This window comes from Rattus norvegicus, chromosome 9 (assembly GCF_036323735.1).
Source record: "Rattus norvegicus strain BN/NHsdMcwi chromosome 9, GRCr8, whole genome shotgun sequence".
NCBI classification, from domain to species: domain Eukaryota; kingdom Metazoa; phylum Chordata; class Mammalia; order Rodentia; family Muridae; genus Rattus; species Rattus norvegicus.
The window spans coordinates 23,751,384-23,771,616 of NC_086027.1; the positions used below are offsets into that span (position 1 = coordinate 23,751,384).

The 20,233-nt window shown below is 45.7% G+C and overlaps 1 protein-coding gene across 16 annotated transcripts in view; it reads left to right on the plus strand.

Annotated features, from left to right (window-relative positions):
* Runx2 (RUNX family transcription factor 2) overlaps nucleotides 1-20,233 on the plus strand; it is a 328,971-nt gene that overhangs the window by 90,106 nt on the left and 218,632 nt on the right. For all 16 annotated transcript variants that reach the window (XR_010054619.1, XM_039083955.2, XM_039083956.2 and 13 more), the window contains 2 exons: nucleotides 2,197-2,353; nucleotides 9,133-9,237. Coding sequence is in view for 15 of the 16 variants with exons in the window: in XM_039083955.2 (XP_038939883.1) it covers nucleotides 2,197-2,353; nucleotides 9,133-9,237 (262 nt within the window). In the remaining variant the exon portion in view is untranslated. The remainder of the gene's footprint in view (nucleotides 1-2,196; nucleotides 2,354-9,132; nucleotides 9,238-20,233) is intronic.

Consider the following 20,233-nt stretch of genomic DNA (forward strand, 5'->3'; position numbering starts at 1 on the left):
ACTGAAAGAGCAACAAAAGAATCTTGACGAGGTTTTATTTTGTTTCATTGTTTTCCTGTCTGGGGGAGATGATGTAATGCGGAGGGGGGGGATTTGGGATAGGGGTTCTAGAGAGGGAAAATTCAGTCCTAAAACATAGTATCTGTTTATCAGTTTCCAAGAAAGACACTTTAGAGAGTGCCCTCAGGAGTATCCGGACTTGTTACACAGAGCCTCTGACCAATGCGCTTGGAAGCAGTAATGGGGAAAGGCAGAGCAGGGTGTTTGCTGGCTGGACAATGCACAGGAGCGCCTTGTCCGAGTGCTTGCTTTCGCTGGAGCTCTTGCCAAGTTGCTGTGAGGTCTCTGGGTACGGGGTGACGAAATGGGAACCGGCTGGGCAGAGGATCCTGGGAGTTAGTTACTGGAGAGGAAGGGACTGTCACTGAGGAGCAGGGTCTTGGTAGTGGATGGAGAACAGAGAGCTTTATATGTGACCAGGAAGGTTCCCTGTGGCCGGCATTGCATCACTAAGGTTGCATGCTAACCCAGTGTGCACAGCTAACCTGGGACAAAGTGATTCCGAGTGTGTGTTAGCCTCAGTGTCAGATTATCCCCTGTCTTGTCTGAAAAGCTTCAGATGAACCGTTGAAGACCGCAGGGACAAAGGTGTCATGCCAACATGACATAAAATGGGGTTGTGAGTATGAGTGTGTGCTGACTTTCGTGCAGGTACTCATGTATGTGTGTGCATTTGGAGGTCAGAGGTCAATACTAGATGTCAGTTTTTGGAGCTGTCTTTTTTTGGGGGGGAGGGAGGAGTCTTTCTTTGATTAGGGTTAAGATGGCCGGCTGACCTACCCTAATCTCCCTTTTTCCGTTTCCCCAGCGCTGGGATTACAAGCATATACCATAACACCTGGCTTTTTACAAGGTATTGGGCGATCAAACTCTGTCCACACACCTGCCAGACCGGCACTTTCCCCACCGAGCCATCTCCCCAGCCCAGGATGTACTTCTGGAGTGGAGAATGAGCTGTCTCGCTCACTTACTTTCATCCCTGGATAGGTTTCTATTCTGATCCCAGACTTTATTCTCTTGATAGCTTTGATGATCCCATTGGGCCCCATATAGAGAAGTATGCAATAGACATTCACAGCGTCATTAAGAGATGACCATTTAGCCCACAACTGATCTGTATCCAGTGTTTCAGCCAGGACTAGTTGTCACCCGAGTCCTAGGAATTTTACCCGAGTCCTTTCCCATAGAACTAATCAGGTTCTCTCCCTCCCTCCGTCTTTCTGTCTCTCTGTCTCTGTCTGTCTGTCTGTCTCTGTCTCTCTGTCTCTTTGTCTCTCTTTCTCTGTGTCTCTGTGTCTGTCTCTGTGTGTGTGTGTGTGTGTGTGTGCGTGTGTTGTCAGTATATATGGAGGCCAGAAGCTGACACTATCATACATTCCTCAATTGCTCTCCACCCCATTTTATAATTACATTATGTCTGCCTGTATGCACACTCAAGTCCATGCAGAAGTCAGAGGACAATTTGCCAATATGGTTTCTCTTTTATCATGTAGGTCCCAGGAATGGAACCCAAGTCATCAAACTTGGTGGGAAGGGCTTAATCCTTCTGTCCTCTGCCTTAGGTTTTGAGACAGGGCCTCTCCTGGAACCTATAGCTCATGGATTAGGCTAAGGTGGATGGCTGGCAAGCAGTGGGGTTGCATGCAATGTGCCTTCCCCCAACTTTTCACATAGGTGCTGAGGATCTGAACTTGGGTCCTCATGCTTCCATAGCAAGCACTTAACTCCAAGTCCTGATCTTGAGACAATGCTCCAGGGCTCTTGTGGCTGGAGACAGGAGATGCCTTGATATGTATGGTGCAATCTGCAGATGGGGTGTCAGCCTTCTTTCTGAAGTATAATTCCTGCAGACAGCCTAACATGGGAATTTAATGAAAAACGTACATATATTCTGTGAATAGTTGAACAATAAATAAAGGCAAATTTAGCTTGCTTTTGAAGTGGGTGGACCCCGAAACACCAGTGTATTCAAAATGATGTCACAACTGAACTACAGATGCTTCTCTTCAGGTTTGCCATTGCCGGACCACAACACCAGGCCCTGATAAGACACCATTTACAGTGAACATGTGTTTTTTGTCCTTAAGCCTTCCTGATGTGCCACACCGTTCCTTCTGTGTTTCCTGTTTTATGTAGGTTGTAGCCCTCGGAGAGGTACCCGATGGGACCGTGGTTACCGTCATGGCCGGGAATGATGAGAACTACTCTGCCGAGCTACGAAATGCCTCTGCTGTTATGAAAAACCAAGTGGCCAGGTTCAACGATCTGAGATTTGTAGGCCGGAGCGGACGAGGTAGGTCTCTGAAGTTTAATACCGATCGTGGGATAAACACACTAGGCTCTCTGATGCAAACGCACTTGTCTATATGTAAGAGAAGTAGCATCTACTTTTCAACCACCGAAGGTTTGCTTAAATAAATCCAGATGCCCTGGAGTGTTCTCCTGAGTAGTTAGGCCTTTTTTCATTTGTTTTACTATATAGAAGAGTCAAACAGTGTTTTCAGAAGAACTTGCTCCTAATTTCATGGGGGGTTAGCACGTACAGTAGGGAAAAGAATGTTTGGAGGATCAGGTTCTGAGTTATGAGGAGTCACGTGACTGGAGTGGGCGGAGAGGCAATAGGGGAAGGGAAGTGATTGCTTTGGAGAGATTTCCAGACAGCCTCAGCTTTACTCTGAGTTGATAGGGGGACGGCTGGAGCTCTCCTGTTCTTTAGCGATGTCACCTGTGAATGATTTCAATTATTCTTGTAATAGGAATTGACTAAAATATTTATTCAGGCTTTTTTGTTTTGTTTTGTTTTGACAAGGTCTTACTGTGTAGCTCTGGCTGGCCTGGGTTATTTATTATGTAGCCCAGGCTGGCTTCAGAATCAGAAGAATGACTATAAGATCGCCTAGACAACTCTTGGGGATCTCAATGGTTTCACCAGTATTTAGGGTCTCCGATCATCTAATCCACATTAAGATATTAGGAACATTTAACAGAATCAAAAAGCAGGAAATAATCCTTTAAAGGATTATTTTTCACCACGGTTTCAGAGATGTAATTATTATTTTTTGCTGGAGTCTCCGAGGGGTTCAATACTTTGTTTTTTTAATTATTTATTCTCCAGAGAGACCTTCCATTGGTTATTCGCCTGTCAGAAGTATTATGTTCATTCGATTTATTGGATCTAATATTTCCCTTTTAAGTATTACACTAAGAAGAGAATAAAATAAAGTGGGGCCACTTTAGGACTGAGGTAAAGCAAAACCATGGAGCCTGTGTGTTCGCTGCGGCCCAGGTTTGAATCAGGAAATGAGAAACACCACTCTAAACTGTGTCTAATAATTACTCTCCAGTTTGGATCATATGTCAAATTATTACCATTATAAAAACTTGATAAGGGAAATTTAAGCGAGGCTGTTTCCGATGAGGAGTTCTAGTTACTTTCTAGGAATGGGGCCAAGTCATACAACTTAGGACCAAAAAGGATGCATGCTAATGAGATGCTGTCGATGCAAGGTGGCTTCTACCAAAATGAGGTTCAGAGCCTCTGACAGCACCTAACTAAGAGGGCTCCTCTGTGCCTCTGCGTTCCCCCATAAGAAGAGTGAGGACACACAGCTTCCTTCTCCTGACTAGGTGCGTGGTGGGCGGGGTGTGAGGTATGTGCTGATGTTCACGGGTCCTTTTACTCTCTTTGTTTTTGTTGGTTTCTTAGTTACTGTGGCAGGGTCAGGATATAGTTAAAAGTTTCTCCATTTTCCTCTTGCCAAAACAAACAAACAAACAAACAAACACAAAAAAACCAAAGTAAACAGAATGAGGCACCTGTGTGCTCTAACTGTAAACAGAACGCTAAATTGTACCTTTCTTCTGTTATTGTAACCAGAGTAGTGAATTTTAGTATTTAAAGGATGGGTTGCTACTCTGTTTTATTTTACAGATCCAAGCTTGTGTTTTCATTTATTGTACTTTTGTGTTATATAGATGCTAAATCACGCCCCCTCCTTTTTTTTTTTCCTGATCGATTTGACTAGAAACTATGGCGGAGTGATAGTGTACTTTGTAAACCCTCAACATATTTATTTAAGAGACTTCAAAAGGAAACAAAGGGTGTGCGCTGTTTTACTATATTGGCTTTCTGAGTTTTGGCTGGTTTCCCGAATAGCAATTTTTATATTAAAAAAAAAAAAGACAGACTTAACTGCTTGCAGACTTTTCACGCATGGAAGATGAAGGAGGCCTCTTTTGATGAAGTGTAATTATGTCCAAACAGAGCTGACCCCCTCCCCCTATATTTCTTATGATCTTAACTGAAGAAAGTAGGATTTTTCCTTTGAAGCAGCCGGGACATGGTAGAGGATCTGAAGTGCTCCAGTCGGCTGCCAGAGGCAGGATGGAGAAATTGGTCCAGACTTGTCTTCGAGACTTGGGGGAGGGTGGGGGAGGAGTGGGTGGAGAGAGAACGAGAGAGAGAAATTGATTTATCACTAATAATAGATTTTATATTACTGGATTACTTTGAATAAGAGGAAGCAGGAAGATTAGACTGAAATGGAGAGAGAGAAAACACAGAGTGCATCAACAAGAGGCGGCTCTCTATGAAGATGAGTCAGGTTTCCAGTGGTAGGAAACCCTCTAGTGTGACCTGATTTTAGAAGACCATCTCCAGCTTCCTCTTTGGTTCTCGCCCATCTTCTTCTCTGCTGCTAAGTTTTCTCCGCTTGCTTCTTCCCCTGGACTTTCTCTCCCAACTTTACAAAATGTATCTTTGATGGTGTTCATCAGAAAAGAAAAACAAAACAAAAAAGTCCAAGTTCCACAAAGGGTTATGTTTCTTTTAACCTTTTCACTGTTGAAACATAGACTCTCTGCAGCTGAAAACTGGCCTTAGATTTATAAAGTATCCATGTGTCCATGCTTCCATTCACTTTTGCTTCCTAGATCATCACAGGACCGCAGCAACCGGACCACAACATTCAAAAATGTCCGATATCAAGTACAGCATCACTGAGACTTGCATGAAGCCATGTGATGTCTCTTTCCTCTTCTCCTTCATATTTTACACAGAAGGGTTTAAAATCACCATTCCTCCTCCTCCTCCTCCTCCCTCCCTCCTCCTCCCTCCTCCTCCTCCCTCCTCTCTCCCCTCCCTCCTCTTCCTCCTCCTCCTCCCTCCTCTCTCCCCTCCCTCCTCCCTCCCTCCTCCTCCCTCCTCTTCCCTCCTCCTTCCTCCTCCTCTTCCTCTTTCTCCTCCTCCTTTGGTGTGCTTCCTCTCTTTTGACATCAAGCTTGCTGCTTTTAATTTACAAGTCTTTTAAAGCATTTACAGTGCACAGAGCATGGTGTTTTGCCAATCTAGGACACAACCCTGCTTACAGCCCATGCCTTCCGGCTCTTCCGGGCAGCCTGTAAGGCTCAACTGGAACTGTCTTCCAGTGACAGTCTCTGCTACGCATCCACCACACGACACAGCCTGGGGTGGTATTTTGAGATTAGCTCCTAGATGAAGGTGTGGATGACATAATTGGCTTTGCCTGAGAGGGATTCTGTGTGTCTGGGGGTTATGAATGCGTTTGCACATGTGTGCTGACATGTGCACGTGGACGTGTGTAGTGCACGTGGACAGCGGAGATGAATGCTGACATGACTTCGTTAGTCTCTTTTCCACTGCTTTTCTCCAGACACGGTCTCTCAGATAGATCACTGTGTCAACTAGCCTGGGCAGCTCTGTATTTCCCATGATCCCCCCCTGTACTTTACTCTCCAGGGCTGGAGTTACAGGCATACATACCCATACTCTTTTCTTTCTTTCTTTCTTTCTTTCTTTCTTTCTTTCTTTCTTTCTTTCTTTCTTCCTTCCTTCCTTCCTTCCTTTCTTTCTTTCCTTCTTTCTTTCTTTCTCTTTTTAAATATGAGAATTTGAACTCAGAACTTCTTTACCCACTGAGCTATCCTACCAGTTCAAGTAAGATTTGTGTTAAATGTCATGCACAGTCTTAGTGGATCATTGACGCATGGGCACTCTCCACCATAGCCCTTGGAGCCACTGTGAAAAGTGTAATCCTGGCGACTGGAGAGCTGTCTTGGTGGCTCAAAGTACGTGCTGCTCTTCCAGAGGATCCAGTCTGAGCTTGATTCCTAGCACCTGATATGACTGCTGGCACCGTTGGTCACCTTAGTTCTAGGAGGATCCAATGGCCTCTTCTGACCTCCAAGGGCACCAGGCATATGCATGGTGGACAGACATACCCACGGACATAAAATTATATAGAAAAAATGTAGCCCTGGATCCATGGAAGGTGGAAACTGGGAAACTCGTTTTAAGTTAAGGAAAGCGTGAATGCTGCCCACATAAACTTTTGACTCTGGAAATGCAGCATCATTGTAAGATGAGCTAATTAGTGAATCCAGTCAGAGTTTCTGGAGGTTTCTCCCACACTGTAGGGGCTGGGGCTAATCAGCAGTAAAAGAGCCCCCTTTGGCGTTGCTTTCACTGAGGAAGCACAGTTTGGGTTTTAGGAATCCACTGTGAAAGGTGGCAGTTTCTTTCCAACCTCACCTCTTTTTAAGGCACGTTTTGTTTATTTGTTTTGTTTCTTCTTTGTCTTTTAAATTTCAGTTTTCTCCATTCATTCATTTACGCATGTTTAGGCTTATTTTATTTTGTGTGTTTGAGGGCTTTGCCTTGCCTGCTTGCAGATCCTTTAGAGACGCTGAGGAAAAGCAAGCCACAGGCATCCTTGATGCATTAATGTTAGCACCAGGTTAGATACTGTCTTCCAATCACGGCCTTGGAGCCACTGTTAGAAACAAAATCCTGAGCTTGCAGACTACCGATCTCGCCCAGAAGAGTGTTTTAAAGTGTCTTAATCAAAATCAACTCTGAATCCAGAGTCTCAGCCATTGTTTTTAGTTCTTAATCTGGGTACCCACTCAACGTTCTGGTCTCAGTTTCTATTAACTTTGAGGTCTTCGAGCCTGGTTTACACTCCTGGCTGTCTAATTCTTCTGGTCAGTGTTAATGTTTACAACAGATCCTCTGCTCTGTATGGAGACAAGTGACTTAAACCCATGTGCTGTCTCCTATGTAATGACTACAGTGCAATGCTTCAGTGACGCTTATAAATAGACAAATTCACCTGTTGCGTTAATCCATTTACGTTTATTATTTCCTGGGCACAGGGAGCGAATGGGGACACACCTAGAAGTCAGTTATTTATTCTTTTTTCATACTTTGCAGCAAAATAAGAAAAAAACTCATTTTATTTCCCCTTCATCTTTATTCCTCCCTCCCTTCCTCCCTTCGTCCCTTCCTCCCTCCCTCCCCTTATTACCTTCCCTTCCTCTTCTTCCTCTCTCCCCCTCTCCTCTTCCTCCACACCATTTCTTTCCTTCCCTTCCTTCTTTTCTATGTGGGAGAATTAAATCCAGAGCCTTATGCAGGCTATCTCCGAGTTACATCTCTACCCTAGAATATTTAAGGTCAAAAAGATCTGAGTTCAGTTTCTGATGTTTCCCATATATTAACTGTGTGACCTTGGGTAAATGACTAAGCTTCTCTGGGGCTGAGGCTTCCTCATTGGTGAACTGGGGTGATGACTCTAACTGGGGAAGATTAAACGAGATAATGTGGTTGACGCGGCCGGAGCTTAGTGAGTATTCTGATCAATATTCATCTGTCTCATTGCTGCCCCTCCCACATTCCTGCACCCCAGCCCCCGCCTCTTCAGCCCTGGAGCTCTAGATAGCAGTCAAGGGGTCTTAAGACTATCCACACATGGTAACAAATGATGTGCTTCTTAACCAGGTTTTAGCAACTTACATGGTCTGGTTTGAAAAGAAAAGCCATCCAGTAGACTTGACAGCCAAAGACCTGTTCTCCATTAAGGCTGGTGTGGGGCCTGTTCCCTATTAAGCTCTGAAAAGATTGCATTAAACTTCACATTGCTACATATTGTCTAAGATTTGTGTTTTGATTTAATACTCCCAGCTTTCAGTAGAAGGGGGGAAAAAATCTGACCAAAAAAACAGAGCAAAACAAAGGGAGGCTTTTATCTGTTTCAGGGGCAGAGACTGGAGTACTGGGGCTCAGTCTGCTGATGGTTTATTGAGTCACCGCTTCACGCCCACCTTTTCCTGTCTTGTAACAGTTTGCAGTTTTGACTATCTGACATGACTAACCATTGCAAATCTAACTGATTACAACTGTCAGTGAGTCTGTAGAACAGAGGCCACATCTCCTGGAGAAGGCAGACATTCAGACCCTTTACCACACTCTTCCCTGCCCCCTCGAAGTCTTCATCACTTCTAAGCCCATTCATTTGAAGCATCAGAGGGGATACAGGCATCGCAGAAACTCTCTCCTAAAAGTAAAATGTGTTTGCATTGAGAGGTGTCATGCTTGTTTAGCAAAAAAACAAACAAACAAAAAAGTTACTCTGGAGACATCCTTAGAGATTTAGCAATGAGATGTATGGGAGGAGAAAGACGGTTCAGGGATGAAATCATGTACCTCAGGCATGTGAAGGCCAGGACTAGAGATATGGGCCCCCCTTGAAATGATTGCCGTAGCAGGTTCCTCTCCCTCTTTCATCGGAGGTTCGCCTAATCAGTTCACTCAGTGCTAAGTAACATCACCAGTAGTAATTTACCATTGTTCTTTCAAGGGGTCATGACCTGATCTAAATAAACACTTCTAAAGTTGTCTGCCCTCACGCTGGGATGTTCTCCTAATGTTAGAGAAAATGGGAAAAGCAGAGATGCCTCTTGAAGCAACCCCGGAGTTTTGGTTCTGTTACCTAGGAGATTGCTCGGGGCGGGGGTGGGGTGGGGTGGGGTAGGGGTGGGGGCGTGGAGGTAGAGGTTGCTTGCATAGAACCTCGGGAAAGATGCTGATGTTAATCACGAACAAGTTTACAGGTGTTCTCTAGTGGCTATGAGAGGGTTTCTGGTTTAGGGGAAGGTTTCCTGATTGGCCGCTGCCTCAGAGACTCTGTGGTGAGATTTGGATGTCTGCGTTATTGTGGGGTCATCAATACCATCCATTTATAGTCACTGTGTTTCCCCCTCTTCCATCTGCAGGCAAGAGTTTCACTTTGACCATAACGGTCTTCACAAATCCTCCCCAAGTGGCCACTTACCACAGAGCTATTAAAGTGACAGTGGACGGTCCCCGGGAACCAAGAAGTAAGTACCTGCCTTTCTATACTATGCTAATAGAGTTTGTGAGGACCCTATGAAGAATTCATTCTGAAGGAGATAGTGTCATCGTTACTACATATGGCCTTTGTAAACTTTATATTTTATTTTTGCATACATTTTAGGGAAGGGTAGCTCATAGAACTTTACAGTTAATAGAAAGTAAAATTATAGCTTAGCCTTTCCCACAGAATTGCTTAAGGCTTTATAACTTTGGGGAACAAGTGGACAGCCATTCGGTCATGATAACCTTTAGCTAAGAAACTCTACTCATTCCTTCTGTGCAGTGGGTGGGGCCAAAGAGACCCACGAGGCTGAGGAAGCAAATTATAAACTTTAAAATCTTAAGCTTAGTAAAAAAGCATTTGTGTGTGTTTCCCATGGCCCAAGAATGCCGTTTTTTTTTCTCTCTCTCTCTCTCTTTTTTTTAAAAGCTCGCCCACTCAGTTCCCTTTATAAAGAGCACAGGGCTTAATTACAAAGAATTTATTTGCAAATGATAACTTGCTTCATTGTTACAACACGGTTGTCTGGCCATTTTCTAGTAACTGTTTTAGACAGTTTCTTAAAGAGAGATACAAACTAGGTTTATGTCCACCTTGGTTTCTCTGTCTATGTATGTAAAGCTTTATCTGGGGCTCAGCTGAAGGTAGTGTGTCTGTCTGGGCCAGTATTTATTCTTTTCCTGAATCTGGGTCAGACCTGACTGACTTCCACTGCCGCCCACAGTGACTTGAGCAAGCTTGGCACAGCAGCGTTAAACTCCATCTACAGAGGAGAGGTTATTCGAAGTTGAAGTGTGAAGAGTTCTGGACCACATAATGCAAAGGAAATATCACAGAAGGCTCTGCCTTTGCTGGCTGAATACGTTGGAAGTCATAGGCAGTGCAATCAGGAAGTTAAATTTGGCTTTTGATGGGGCAGGCAAGCGGTGGAAGTGTTTGTTTTAAGATGATTTCCTACCTAGACACTGAGGACTGAGGCTTTCCTTCCCCAGAAGTAGGAGAGGAGGCCTGGAGGGCTTTGCCTCTCCCTGTGCTGTGCATCTTTTAGCAATGGGATCACACCTACAGCAACCTCCCCCACCCCAGTCTCTTATGCTCCTGCCTTTGTCGCAAAGGCTTGCCTGCGCAAGGGGAGGTTTTCTGCCCCAAAGAAGTCTTTGAGGCTTGTTTTCCTTTCATGTGTAAGGCTTTCTTCCAAATTCCTAATGTTGGGTCAGTGCTGGCCCTGTCTGTTCATTTTGGGAATGTCCTATTAGGTATTTTGGTTAATCTCTCTCTCTCTCTCTCTCTCTCTCTCTCTCTCTCTCTCTCTCTCTCTCTCTCTCTGTGTGTGTGTGTGTGTGTGTGTGTGTCCTCAAATCTTAAGTCTCAAGGATCAGAGGTCCTACAGCACAGGTGAATAGAGCACATCAGGGATGCCTTGGCCTGTTTGAGCTTTGCCAGTCTTTTCTGGATCGCCATAATTAGGGTCCATTTCCTTCTGAGGCCAGACATCTTCCAACCATTGACCTGACAAGTCCTTGGATTGCTGAAGAGTCAGTCCCATCCCCCCTAATGCATAAAGCAGCACAATGGCCTTTTAATATCTGTTCATCACCATTAATATTGGCCTTCGAAAGACGACAGTTCCTGCCCATCCTGGCTGCTTTCTTCAGCACATAGGAAAGCCATCATTGTGTGGGCCTGTCCAAGTGTAGGTGTGTTTACTGTGGTGAAGGCTGCTTCTGAGTCAATGGTTGGGAGAGAAGCAGGGAAGGGTTGGTGCCCGCCCCATGCTAAAGGAGGTGCAGAAGGGGAGCAGGCTGATGGATTGGTGTACTTGCTTCTGATTCCAGTGTGGACTGGCAGGATCTCATTTCGAAGAGATTGTTTTGGGGCAGCATGAATTAGCATGATCTATTGGCCAGTGAAGACAGACAAGTGCCCTGGAGGCATTGGGGGCTGGGACTACAGGATGCATGTTGTATGTGTGATCTGAGTCTGTGCTTTGGGTAGTCCTGAGGGGAGGAGGTGGGAGGCAGACACAGATCTTGGAATGAAAGATTGCCTGTCCTTGTAGCATTTCTTATAAAATAAATACTATTTGAGAATGTAATGCCATGTCCCGGCCACTGTATGGTCACTTGCCTGAATGGAGGGATGTTCTGGTGTGGTCCCTATGACTCGGACACTGCTGGATTCTATCCTTTTGCCTTGATTTTGGGCATCTGTCACAAGGACCCAACTTTGTCATTTTCCTGCAAAAGCAGTCTAAGCCATTGCACAAACAAGTGCTCACAGCTGTGTTTAAATAAAACTTTATTTACTTAGCCAAAGAGATGGCGCATCAACTAAGAGTGCTTACTGCTCGTGTAGAGGACTCTGGTTTGGTTCTCAACACTCCCATTAGGTGACTCACAGCTGCCTATAACTCCAATTTCAAGGGACCTGAACCCTTCTGGCTTCTGCAAGCCTGGGCACGCATGTGGCACACATAAACTCAGGTAACACGAAAGGAATAATAAAGACATCATTTTTTTTTAAATCCCTAAGCTTTATAAAAAACAACTGGTAGGCCAAACGTGGCCCACAACTTGTAGTTTTCCATTTTGCTCTAGGCTTCCAAGTGGCTTATTTTTATCAGCTGTCAACAGAAAAAGGCTTTAGTTAAAGGCTCCCCCCCCCCCCGCAGAGAAGAAGATAATCAATACAATTGATCTACTTTTCCTTCCCTCCAATTGTAATTCCTGAAGTACATGTATTTGCCATCGGAGTAGCATATTTCTGGCTATTACTTGAGAGGCCTGAAGGGCTGAGGGCATTGCGATGTTGGTTTCTGTTTACCAGTGGAATTCCCTGCCCTTTCTTTAAAGACCTGGGTGTATACTGAAACATAGTTTCCAGTGGCCCAGAGGACTGGTTACTGACATATTCTTAGTTCACTGGTTGGGTCTGTCAGATTGCTTGGGCTAAAATCCCACAGCCAGAATTTGTCTGCTCTGGACACCAATGTGTCTTCTGCATCCGTTGCTGTTAGGAACGTTAAACGATGCATGGTGTGTAAACTAGGTAGTGTGGTAGCTGTCATGTAGTAAGTGCTCATTAAACATCGGCCATTACTACATTAGTCTTCTCCACTGTGAGGAGTTTGCCGTAAACTTTTAAGTGTGGGTCCAGGAAACAGGTGCCACGTAATCTGCTCTCCGCTGGGTCGGTTCCCCCCCGCCCCTGTAGAATAAAGCTTTACTAATTTTCACACAATAGTAAATGACATTGATCCGTGTTATAAACCGTGCTTTGAGCACGTATTTATACCTTACTGCCTGGGGAGAACTGTGCAGAGCGGACGAGCAACACTTGTGTGCTACAAACTCCCAGGCGGGGCGGGGTGCGGTGCGGTACCGGAATCCCACTCGGGGCCCTACTTATCAACAACACATCTGCCAAGACTTGCTTTTCAGTCAAAACTGAAAGGGGTTCATCCTTCCGTGCGTTTTCTGTCTCTGGCAGCTGAGCCAGGCCTGTCGCATCACAAACAACTCCCTTTCTTAATATACACATCTGGCGTTGGCAGTTGGACTCACTTCATAAGAGCACATGATCATCAGTCATTACAAGATTAAAAAGTACCCTATGGCATCATTGATGTTTTTCAACTTTGATCTTTGGCAGTTGTGATTCATCTCAGTTATAAAACTTCCCTTTAAAGCAACATGGCCCATGACTTATTAGAACCTTCATCTTAAGCAGCGTAAACACGAGGACGGGCGCACGTTCTTTGCAACATGCCCGTTTCTTTCCTCGGCTCAGCTTATCGCTTTAAGACATGACATCATGCTCAAGGTCCCAAATTTGTAAGCCTTTTACGGAGGCTCCGGGCTTTGACCTTCTGTTGGCAACTCGGCTTTGAAAAGCAAGTGCCGTCTGTTCGCCAGCAGGAGAAGCCAGTGCGGGCGGCGGCAGCCACCGTAATGCGTTTGGATTTCTAACTCCTTTACACATCACTTCCTATTAGGATCCTCTGGTGTGCTCCTGCGCTTGGCTTCCAATGCCAGCTCGATTTAAAGAATTTCTGCAGGGAGGTGGGAACTCAGTCAGCCGTGCCACGTTTGTCTGTCTAGTTAGGGAACTATGTTCTGAGTTTAGTGAAGAGGACTGATGGACATAGGTATTGTTGACTGAAGAGCATGCAGAAGCTAAGTTGTTATAGTTAGAATCATCTGAATCATCATTCTGAGTCTTCAGAAATGTCCCCTAGGCGATGACTTCAAACAATCACTAGGTTTGTTTTTTTTTTCTATTTAAATAAATATTTTTTCGCTCTTTCATGGGCTGGCCAGAAGTAACCTGGACAGTTGTTTCCTGATGGTCTTGTTTGGGGTCTGACATGTGGCTGGAGTCAGATGGTGACCAATGCTGGACAGTCTACAATGGTTTCCATTCATGTGTCTAATACTTTGGCGGGGACCCCAGAAAAAGGGGTCTCTCCTCCTCCCCCATGGTGTTTCAGGACCTCTCCCTCTCTACATGATCTCCCTAGAAGTTCTCACAAGCTGTTACTAGCTTCCTGCATGACAGTTCAGGGCTCCCTGAGGTGCAGGATAGAGGCTGCCAGGTTGCCTTGAAGCTTAGGCTGAGAGCGGACGTGGTGCTACCGCTTCTACACTTTCTTGGATAAATCACGACACAGGTCCAGCACAGACAGAAGAGGAAGGGGTTGAACAAGTCAATGGCCTGAGTGGCAGGTGTGGGGTTCACCAGGCCATATTTGTGATCGGCTCGTGCGCATGCTTAATTGCTGATTTAAAAAAAAAATCCCTTGACTTTTAAAATTGGCGTTATTTAAAGTTCCGAGGAGAAATGCCACATGACAGTCACAGCTTCATCGTAAGTTGGGCAGGTTTCATAGACGTGTGGTGAATGAAAGGGGACTACCTTGCGGTGCTGAGGGTCCTCCGTATTCAGCATATTAATATCAAAGCGGGGCACACCGATATCCACGGCAACACAGTAGCCTGCAGCAGAAATATGCACCCACAGGTAGCCAAGCCTGAAGATCGCATAGCTCATGCCATCCACGTCTGACACGTAACACGTGGTATATATGAGAGGACCTCTAAGCACTTCTGTGTTATTGAACGCCCAGAAAGCAAACCATCTACTCTCAAAGAGAGATTCAAAAATACCCAAGTCTTTCCTTCCCCGGGCTTTGTTCGCTGTGGCTGGCCACCTTCCCCTGATGTGTTGGGAGAATGGAGAAGCCCTGGAGAACCCTGCCTTCCCCACGGCGGCGTTCTAAGCTCTTTCCCACGGTGCAGAGCACAGGGAGGCGGCTCCTTCTCTCTCCGCCTGGCTCTTAGGTGTCTGGGAAGTCACCGCGCTTTAAGGCAGCACAGGCTACTGTGAGTCTTAGCACTCTGCTTTGTGTGCCTTGGGACCTGGTCATTTGTGTGTGTGTGCTTGTCTGTGTATGGGCGCACGCTCATGGGCATGGGCGTTTGCAGAGGCCAGAAAAGGACGTTGGGGCTTTTGGAGTTGGAGTCACAGGTCGCTGGGAGCCTCCCGAGGTGGGTGCTTGAAAACCCTAACTTGCGTCCTACGCAAGCGCAGTGAGTGCTCTTAGCTGCTGAGTTACCTCTCGGGCCCTTTCCGCCATATTGTTGAGAAGTGTGTGCTGTTAGCTTTCCCTTATCGCTCTGAAGGTAGGGGTCTGTATAGCTCCGTTGAGTTCTGGGCTGTCGTCTGTCTCCTAGGCCTGGAGAGGGCTGGAGAAGGTTGGAGGGTTAAGGCTTTCTCTTCCTCATTCCAGATAACATCTGGGACGGCTCACCTCTGCTCTCTGCCATTCTTTTGGATCCTTCTTGAGCCTTTTCTGATGGCTGGCTGTGATCTCTGCTTGTTAGGAACAATGGATGTGTCTTTAGGGCCCCGTCACTCACGAACAAAGGTGGGCGGGGACAGGTACGCTGCACTGCACGGAGGAAGCATAGAAGCACTTTAAGGTTATGTGCTGTTTCAGGGCAAGTTTCTTATCTCCACATTCCCGCTGTCCAAAGGCACTTCCTAGGTCTTCTACTGCTCCTGATGCTAGTGGCCTCAAGTTTAGCGCGCTCTCTCTCTCTGTCTCTGTATGTGTATATATTTGGGGGGGGGGGGTTACACATGTTCACATGTGAGTGTGTGTGTGACCTTCTTTGTATGTGTCTTTGTGTGTATATGCATGCACATGTGTAGGTAGTAGCTATGTATGTGTGGGTGCACATGCTCACATGAGTGTGTGTGTGTGTGTCTGCATATAGCGCACATATGTGGGGTCTACGTGCACATTTGTGAGCATGTGTAAAGGTCAGAGGTGAATGTTTCTGAGGTCGGGTCTCTTACTGAGCCTGCAGATGAGTTCCCAGGATCCTAATGTATCTTCCTCCTCAGCCCTGACATCATAGGCATGCATTGCTGTGGGTGTAACGTCGATGTTGGCGTTAGCAACTCTGAACTCAGGCCCTCATGTTTGGGTAGCAAAGGCTTTACTCATCTGACCCTCTCCTCAGCCCTAAGCCTTTCACTTGGTTTCGTCACTGTTTTCCAAGGTGCCCAAGCCATGGAAATTGCAGGCCAATTCCATATTTGATATTCACAAACTTGATTCTATAAGCAGCAGCTCGATTGGCATAGATGCCAATCATTCGGCCCCCTACTATATAAAATATTATTTAAAATATAGTAACAGCAGGAAGATCCGTCCCCCCGCCCACCCCCTCTCTCTAAGGAAGCAGTGCTGGTGAGGTTGGCTCTGGTGTCTGGTAGAATTTGGTGGAATGTGCTCTCTAGAAGAGCAGTTTTAAATCTCTTTCAGTACTTTTTATTTTTTTTTTCTGTTGTTGACTGACTGTCAGGAGCTGGGAAGGTGGCCAAGAAGGAAATGACACATCGAGAGGCATTTTGCGTTGTGCAAGAGTCTGGGACTGATGCAAGGCTATATGGCCTGTTTACACATTCCTTCGCTAGCAGACTGCATGGCAGTAATTTAATTCAGGAGCGCATGGCATGCTGCAGCAAGGAGCCACGGCCTTAGCGTCCTTTCATGGCAAATTATCGCAGCCGTTAAAACATGCGCGCATGTCCCCCTTGTGCACTCCCCTGGCGTTCTGGTCTCGGCTTGCTTTCTCATCGCCTGGGACTGGAATTAGCAGCAGCCTTTTCCGGGGAGGCCCGTTTTTCCATACGCATCCATCCCAGTTGATGTGTTTATTTCTAACTAAATATAGCATTCAAATGATACGTGTGCTCTAGGGTTCTAAATCCACACACAGGCTCCGTCTTAATGTGTCAGTACTTTGTCAGGTCAGGAACGGCTCCTTCTTAAAATAGTGCTAGGGACTGGAAAAGGAAATGATTGATTCCTTTTAATAGGGAGGCCTCTTATTTGTTTATGAAAATGACTTTTTCTTCTTCTGAGAGGCAGTTTGTGATAGATCACTGAGAGAGATCCCTTGCTCCTGTTTTGTGCCATGTAACATTTTGTGTCATGTGGCAACTCGATTAGTGTAGAATAATTTATACTGACAGATGATAAGGGGGAAAGAGTCATTGTTTTACTTTCTGTGGTCATAATTGTTCCTAGGTAGGATTTTTATATGATGACATGCTGTCAACGGAAGCATGGCTTTCCCTTCGCGTAAAACTCACATTTAAGTTTTAATTTGGGCAATTTGTGGAAAAGTAATCGTTCCTGACTCTGAAGTGATTTGGGAGGCAAAGAGGACATAGAAACACTTAGTTCTTTAGTATTAATACAGTCTTCCTAAACGATGGTTAAAATAAGAGACTCTTCACGATATGGCCACCAAGCAGCAAGTGAAAGGCTACTCTGTGCTTCTGGAAACTTCTCTGCCAGTTTGCTGTTCACTGGTGCTTAAAATCTGCCAGTAGACCAAAGCCTTTCCATTCAAAATTGAAGATTGAGACTTTAACTATAACGTTTCCTCCGTGGAGGAAAATCATCTTGTAATTCTTTCCTTTTACCGATTACCGTTACCAGTGTAGTGTTCGTAATCATCCTAATAAAATTAATCACGCTGTCTGTCCTTGTAAAAAAGAGAAGTCTATGTTCTCAACGGCAGTTGCCATCTCTTCTGGTGAGTGACAATTTAGTTTCCCCTACTTTCAGACTTTCGGGATTAGTCCCCAACGGTATAACCTGTTTATACCGATCTTACATTCCTGGTGATGTTTATTGATCTATTCACCCACCATTCCGACCTTCCCTTCCCTTCTCTAGAACTACATCCTTCAGTTTTTCCTCTGATATCAACCTGTGCTTAGTCAGCGCTCAGTTTTTGTTACTGGATGTCAGCAGTTGGGCGTGCTGGCTTCCGCAAAGGAATGGAGGTGGTGCGGGCTCCGTCCATCTGAGATCCACACTCCCAGGTAGTCTTTTGAGTTGAGACTCTCAGGTCCTTACTGGCTGGAGTCGAGTTTAAGAGAGTGGAATGTGGGGCAGATCAACTCTTCTGGAAAAGAGAAAGGGGAGTGGCCGGAAGTGTCTGCAACCGGGAGCCAAGAGGAGTTCACCGGTAGAGAGGAGGAGCTGGAAAAGAATACTCCATAAGAGGAAGCAAAGAAAGGGAGAGAAATGAAATCGTGCTTCTTGAGTTTTGCCTGGCTAGACCATCAGTTGCTCCGGGATTTTTCTCTTCCCATGTATGTTAAAGAGCTCCATCCCTGAACCCGAGCCTCAGGTGTTACCTCCCCACTGCTCTGCCAGATCCACCATCATCACATGCTGATGCCGAGTGCTTCTGGTCATAGCATATCTTTTGATCGGGAGGCTGGGGACTCAAGATTGCACGCACTCTTCTCTATGCCTCCTTAGGGCTTGGAAGTGAGCAGTAGGAAACCGTGGCTCCTGCAAGGCGACGGCCGAGGTAACCCAATGCAGACGGTTGAATAGAAAGTGAGGAGAAAAAGAGGTGCATAAACCAAGAAGGGTTAGCCTGGGCTTCACATCCTAGAACCTTCATTTTGGTTTCACCGTCTTAACAATTTGAAGTGGCTATGCGTTGTACCCCAAAGACAGCTTCCGAGTCTCTCAACGGAAAATTACCCTGTCTGGGCTAGTCCAGACGGAAGGTGTGGCTTTGCCTGTGGTGAAGGGAAGTGGAGGTGGAAGACCCTCCTTTGAAGACTTTGGAGCCATCTTAGTGACCCTGCGCTCATCTCTAAGCTCTTCTCTGGTTCTGTTTCTTCACTCTTTAAACGTAAGTAGACGTGAAGGCAAGTTCATAGTAGCCGGGAGTAACTCCCGAGGAATGATCATAAAGTCCTTGGCACCCGTGAAGGGCAGCGTGAATACCAAATAGTAATTATGTAGCGCCTTTCTGCCAAAGACTTCCAAACGCTGAGACATTACCTCATCGATTGTCTTCACAGCCCCGGCAGGGAAGCCTTGGGCGTTTTACAGGAAGGGAAACTGAGGCATGAGCACCTGAAAGCTAATTTTCCCTGTGTCATCCTGCGAGTCAGCAGGTGATTTATAGCACCAGGCAAGGATCCCAGCTCTCTTCCTGTTCAGTTATTCACCACGAGAAACACTCTGATGTCTTTGTCATTGAAGTCGTGGAAGCTTCCAGGGTCGAGCCCAGCGCACTCCTAATTACTGTCAAGAAGTAGGGGCTGTGAGAAAGCAGCTCGATTGTGCAGTAGGCTTGCCTCGCCAAGTAGGGTAGCAGTCTGAAGGATGAGGGAACACATGGAGGAATGAGATTACATAGATCTGTATCTTCTGTGTGTTTAGTGTGCCCTGGATTCACCCAGTAGCCTTTATGCAGTATCTAGAAGTCTTACAGTTTGTGAGGTGAAGTTAACAGGTTGTGGAAGTTAACCAGCACTAACTGAAATAAAACTAGTACTTGAGAACATACTAACCTTCGAAGAGTTACACAAATAGGGAAATGTAAGGCGATAGATAAGCGTGCAGCAAAAATCCTTACAGAAGAAACAACAGAAGAAAGGGTGGGAGGGAGGGATAGCTCAGTGGTTAGGAGCAAATGGCTGCTCTTCTCAGGTCATGGGTTCAAGTCCCAGCACCCACATAGCAACTCCTAACCATCTGTCCAGTTCCAGGGGAGCCAAGACCCTCTTCTGGCCTCCTCAGGCACTAGGCATGAAAGTTGTATATAGTCAATATGTGCAGGCATTAACACCTATGCTCATTCATTTATAAAATAATTTTTGAACAGTCAAAAAGAAGAAATTAATGATAACTAGAGAGGCAGATGTGTTTTATTGGCAAATTGATTGCCCGGCATGCACGAAGCCCTGGGTTCGATCCCCAACGCTGCAGAAACCAGGTGTGGTCGGTGGTATAAGAATGTAATCCCAGCACTCTGGACGTAGAGGAAAGAGGATTGGAATTCAACATTAGTCCCTGGTACAAAGTGAATTTGAGGCCAGCCTGGGCTACCTGGGGACTGTCTGCTCCTAAAAGAAAACAGGGGTTATCTACAACGGCGTCTGTTCTGAGTGGTACTGTTGATGCTGTGGTATGCACCGCCCCTTTCTGAGCTAGCGTGGGTACTTCAGTGACATAGTGACATCAGGAAACACGGGACTCTGCAGAACAGTGCAGTTGCTTTGAAGCTGAGAGAAAATGATTACCAGAAGCAAAAGTCCTTTGCTTTAAGACAATAGGTCTGATGTGGTTTCTAGATGATGGCTACCTCAGGCAATGACTGGTCTTGCCTGAATGGTGTGAGGGTAGATGGTCTGAAGAGGCTCCTTTCTTCTTCTGTCCTCTCCTACCACCACCAAAACACAACCTTTCTTCCTACATTATAGCTGACAGTGTGTGTGTGTGTGTGTGTGTGTGTGTGTGTGCGTGTGTGTGCGATTGTTAGACACATACTTTAAAATCTAAATATTTATTGAAGCAGGAAGATTTCTTCATTGATAAGTTATTTCTGAGCTGTCACTAACATGTTAGGAATAGCGTCAAAAGAAGA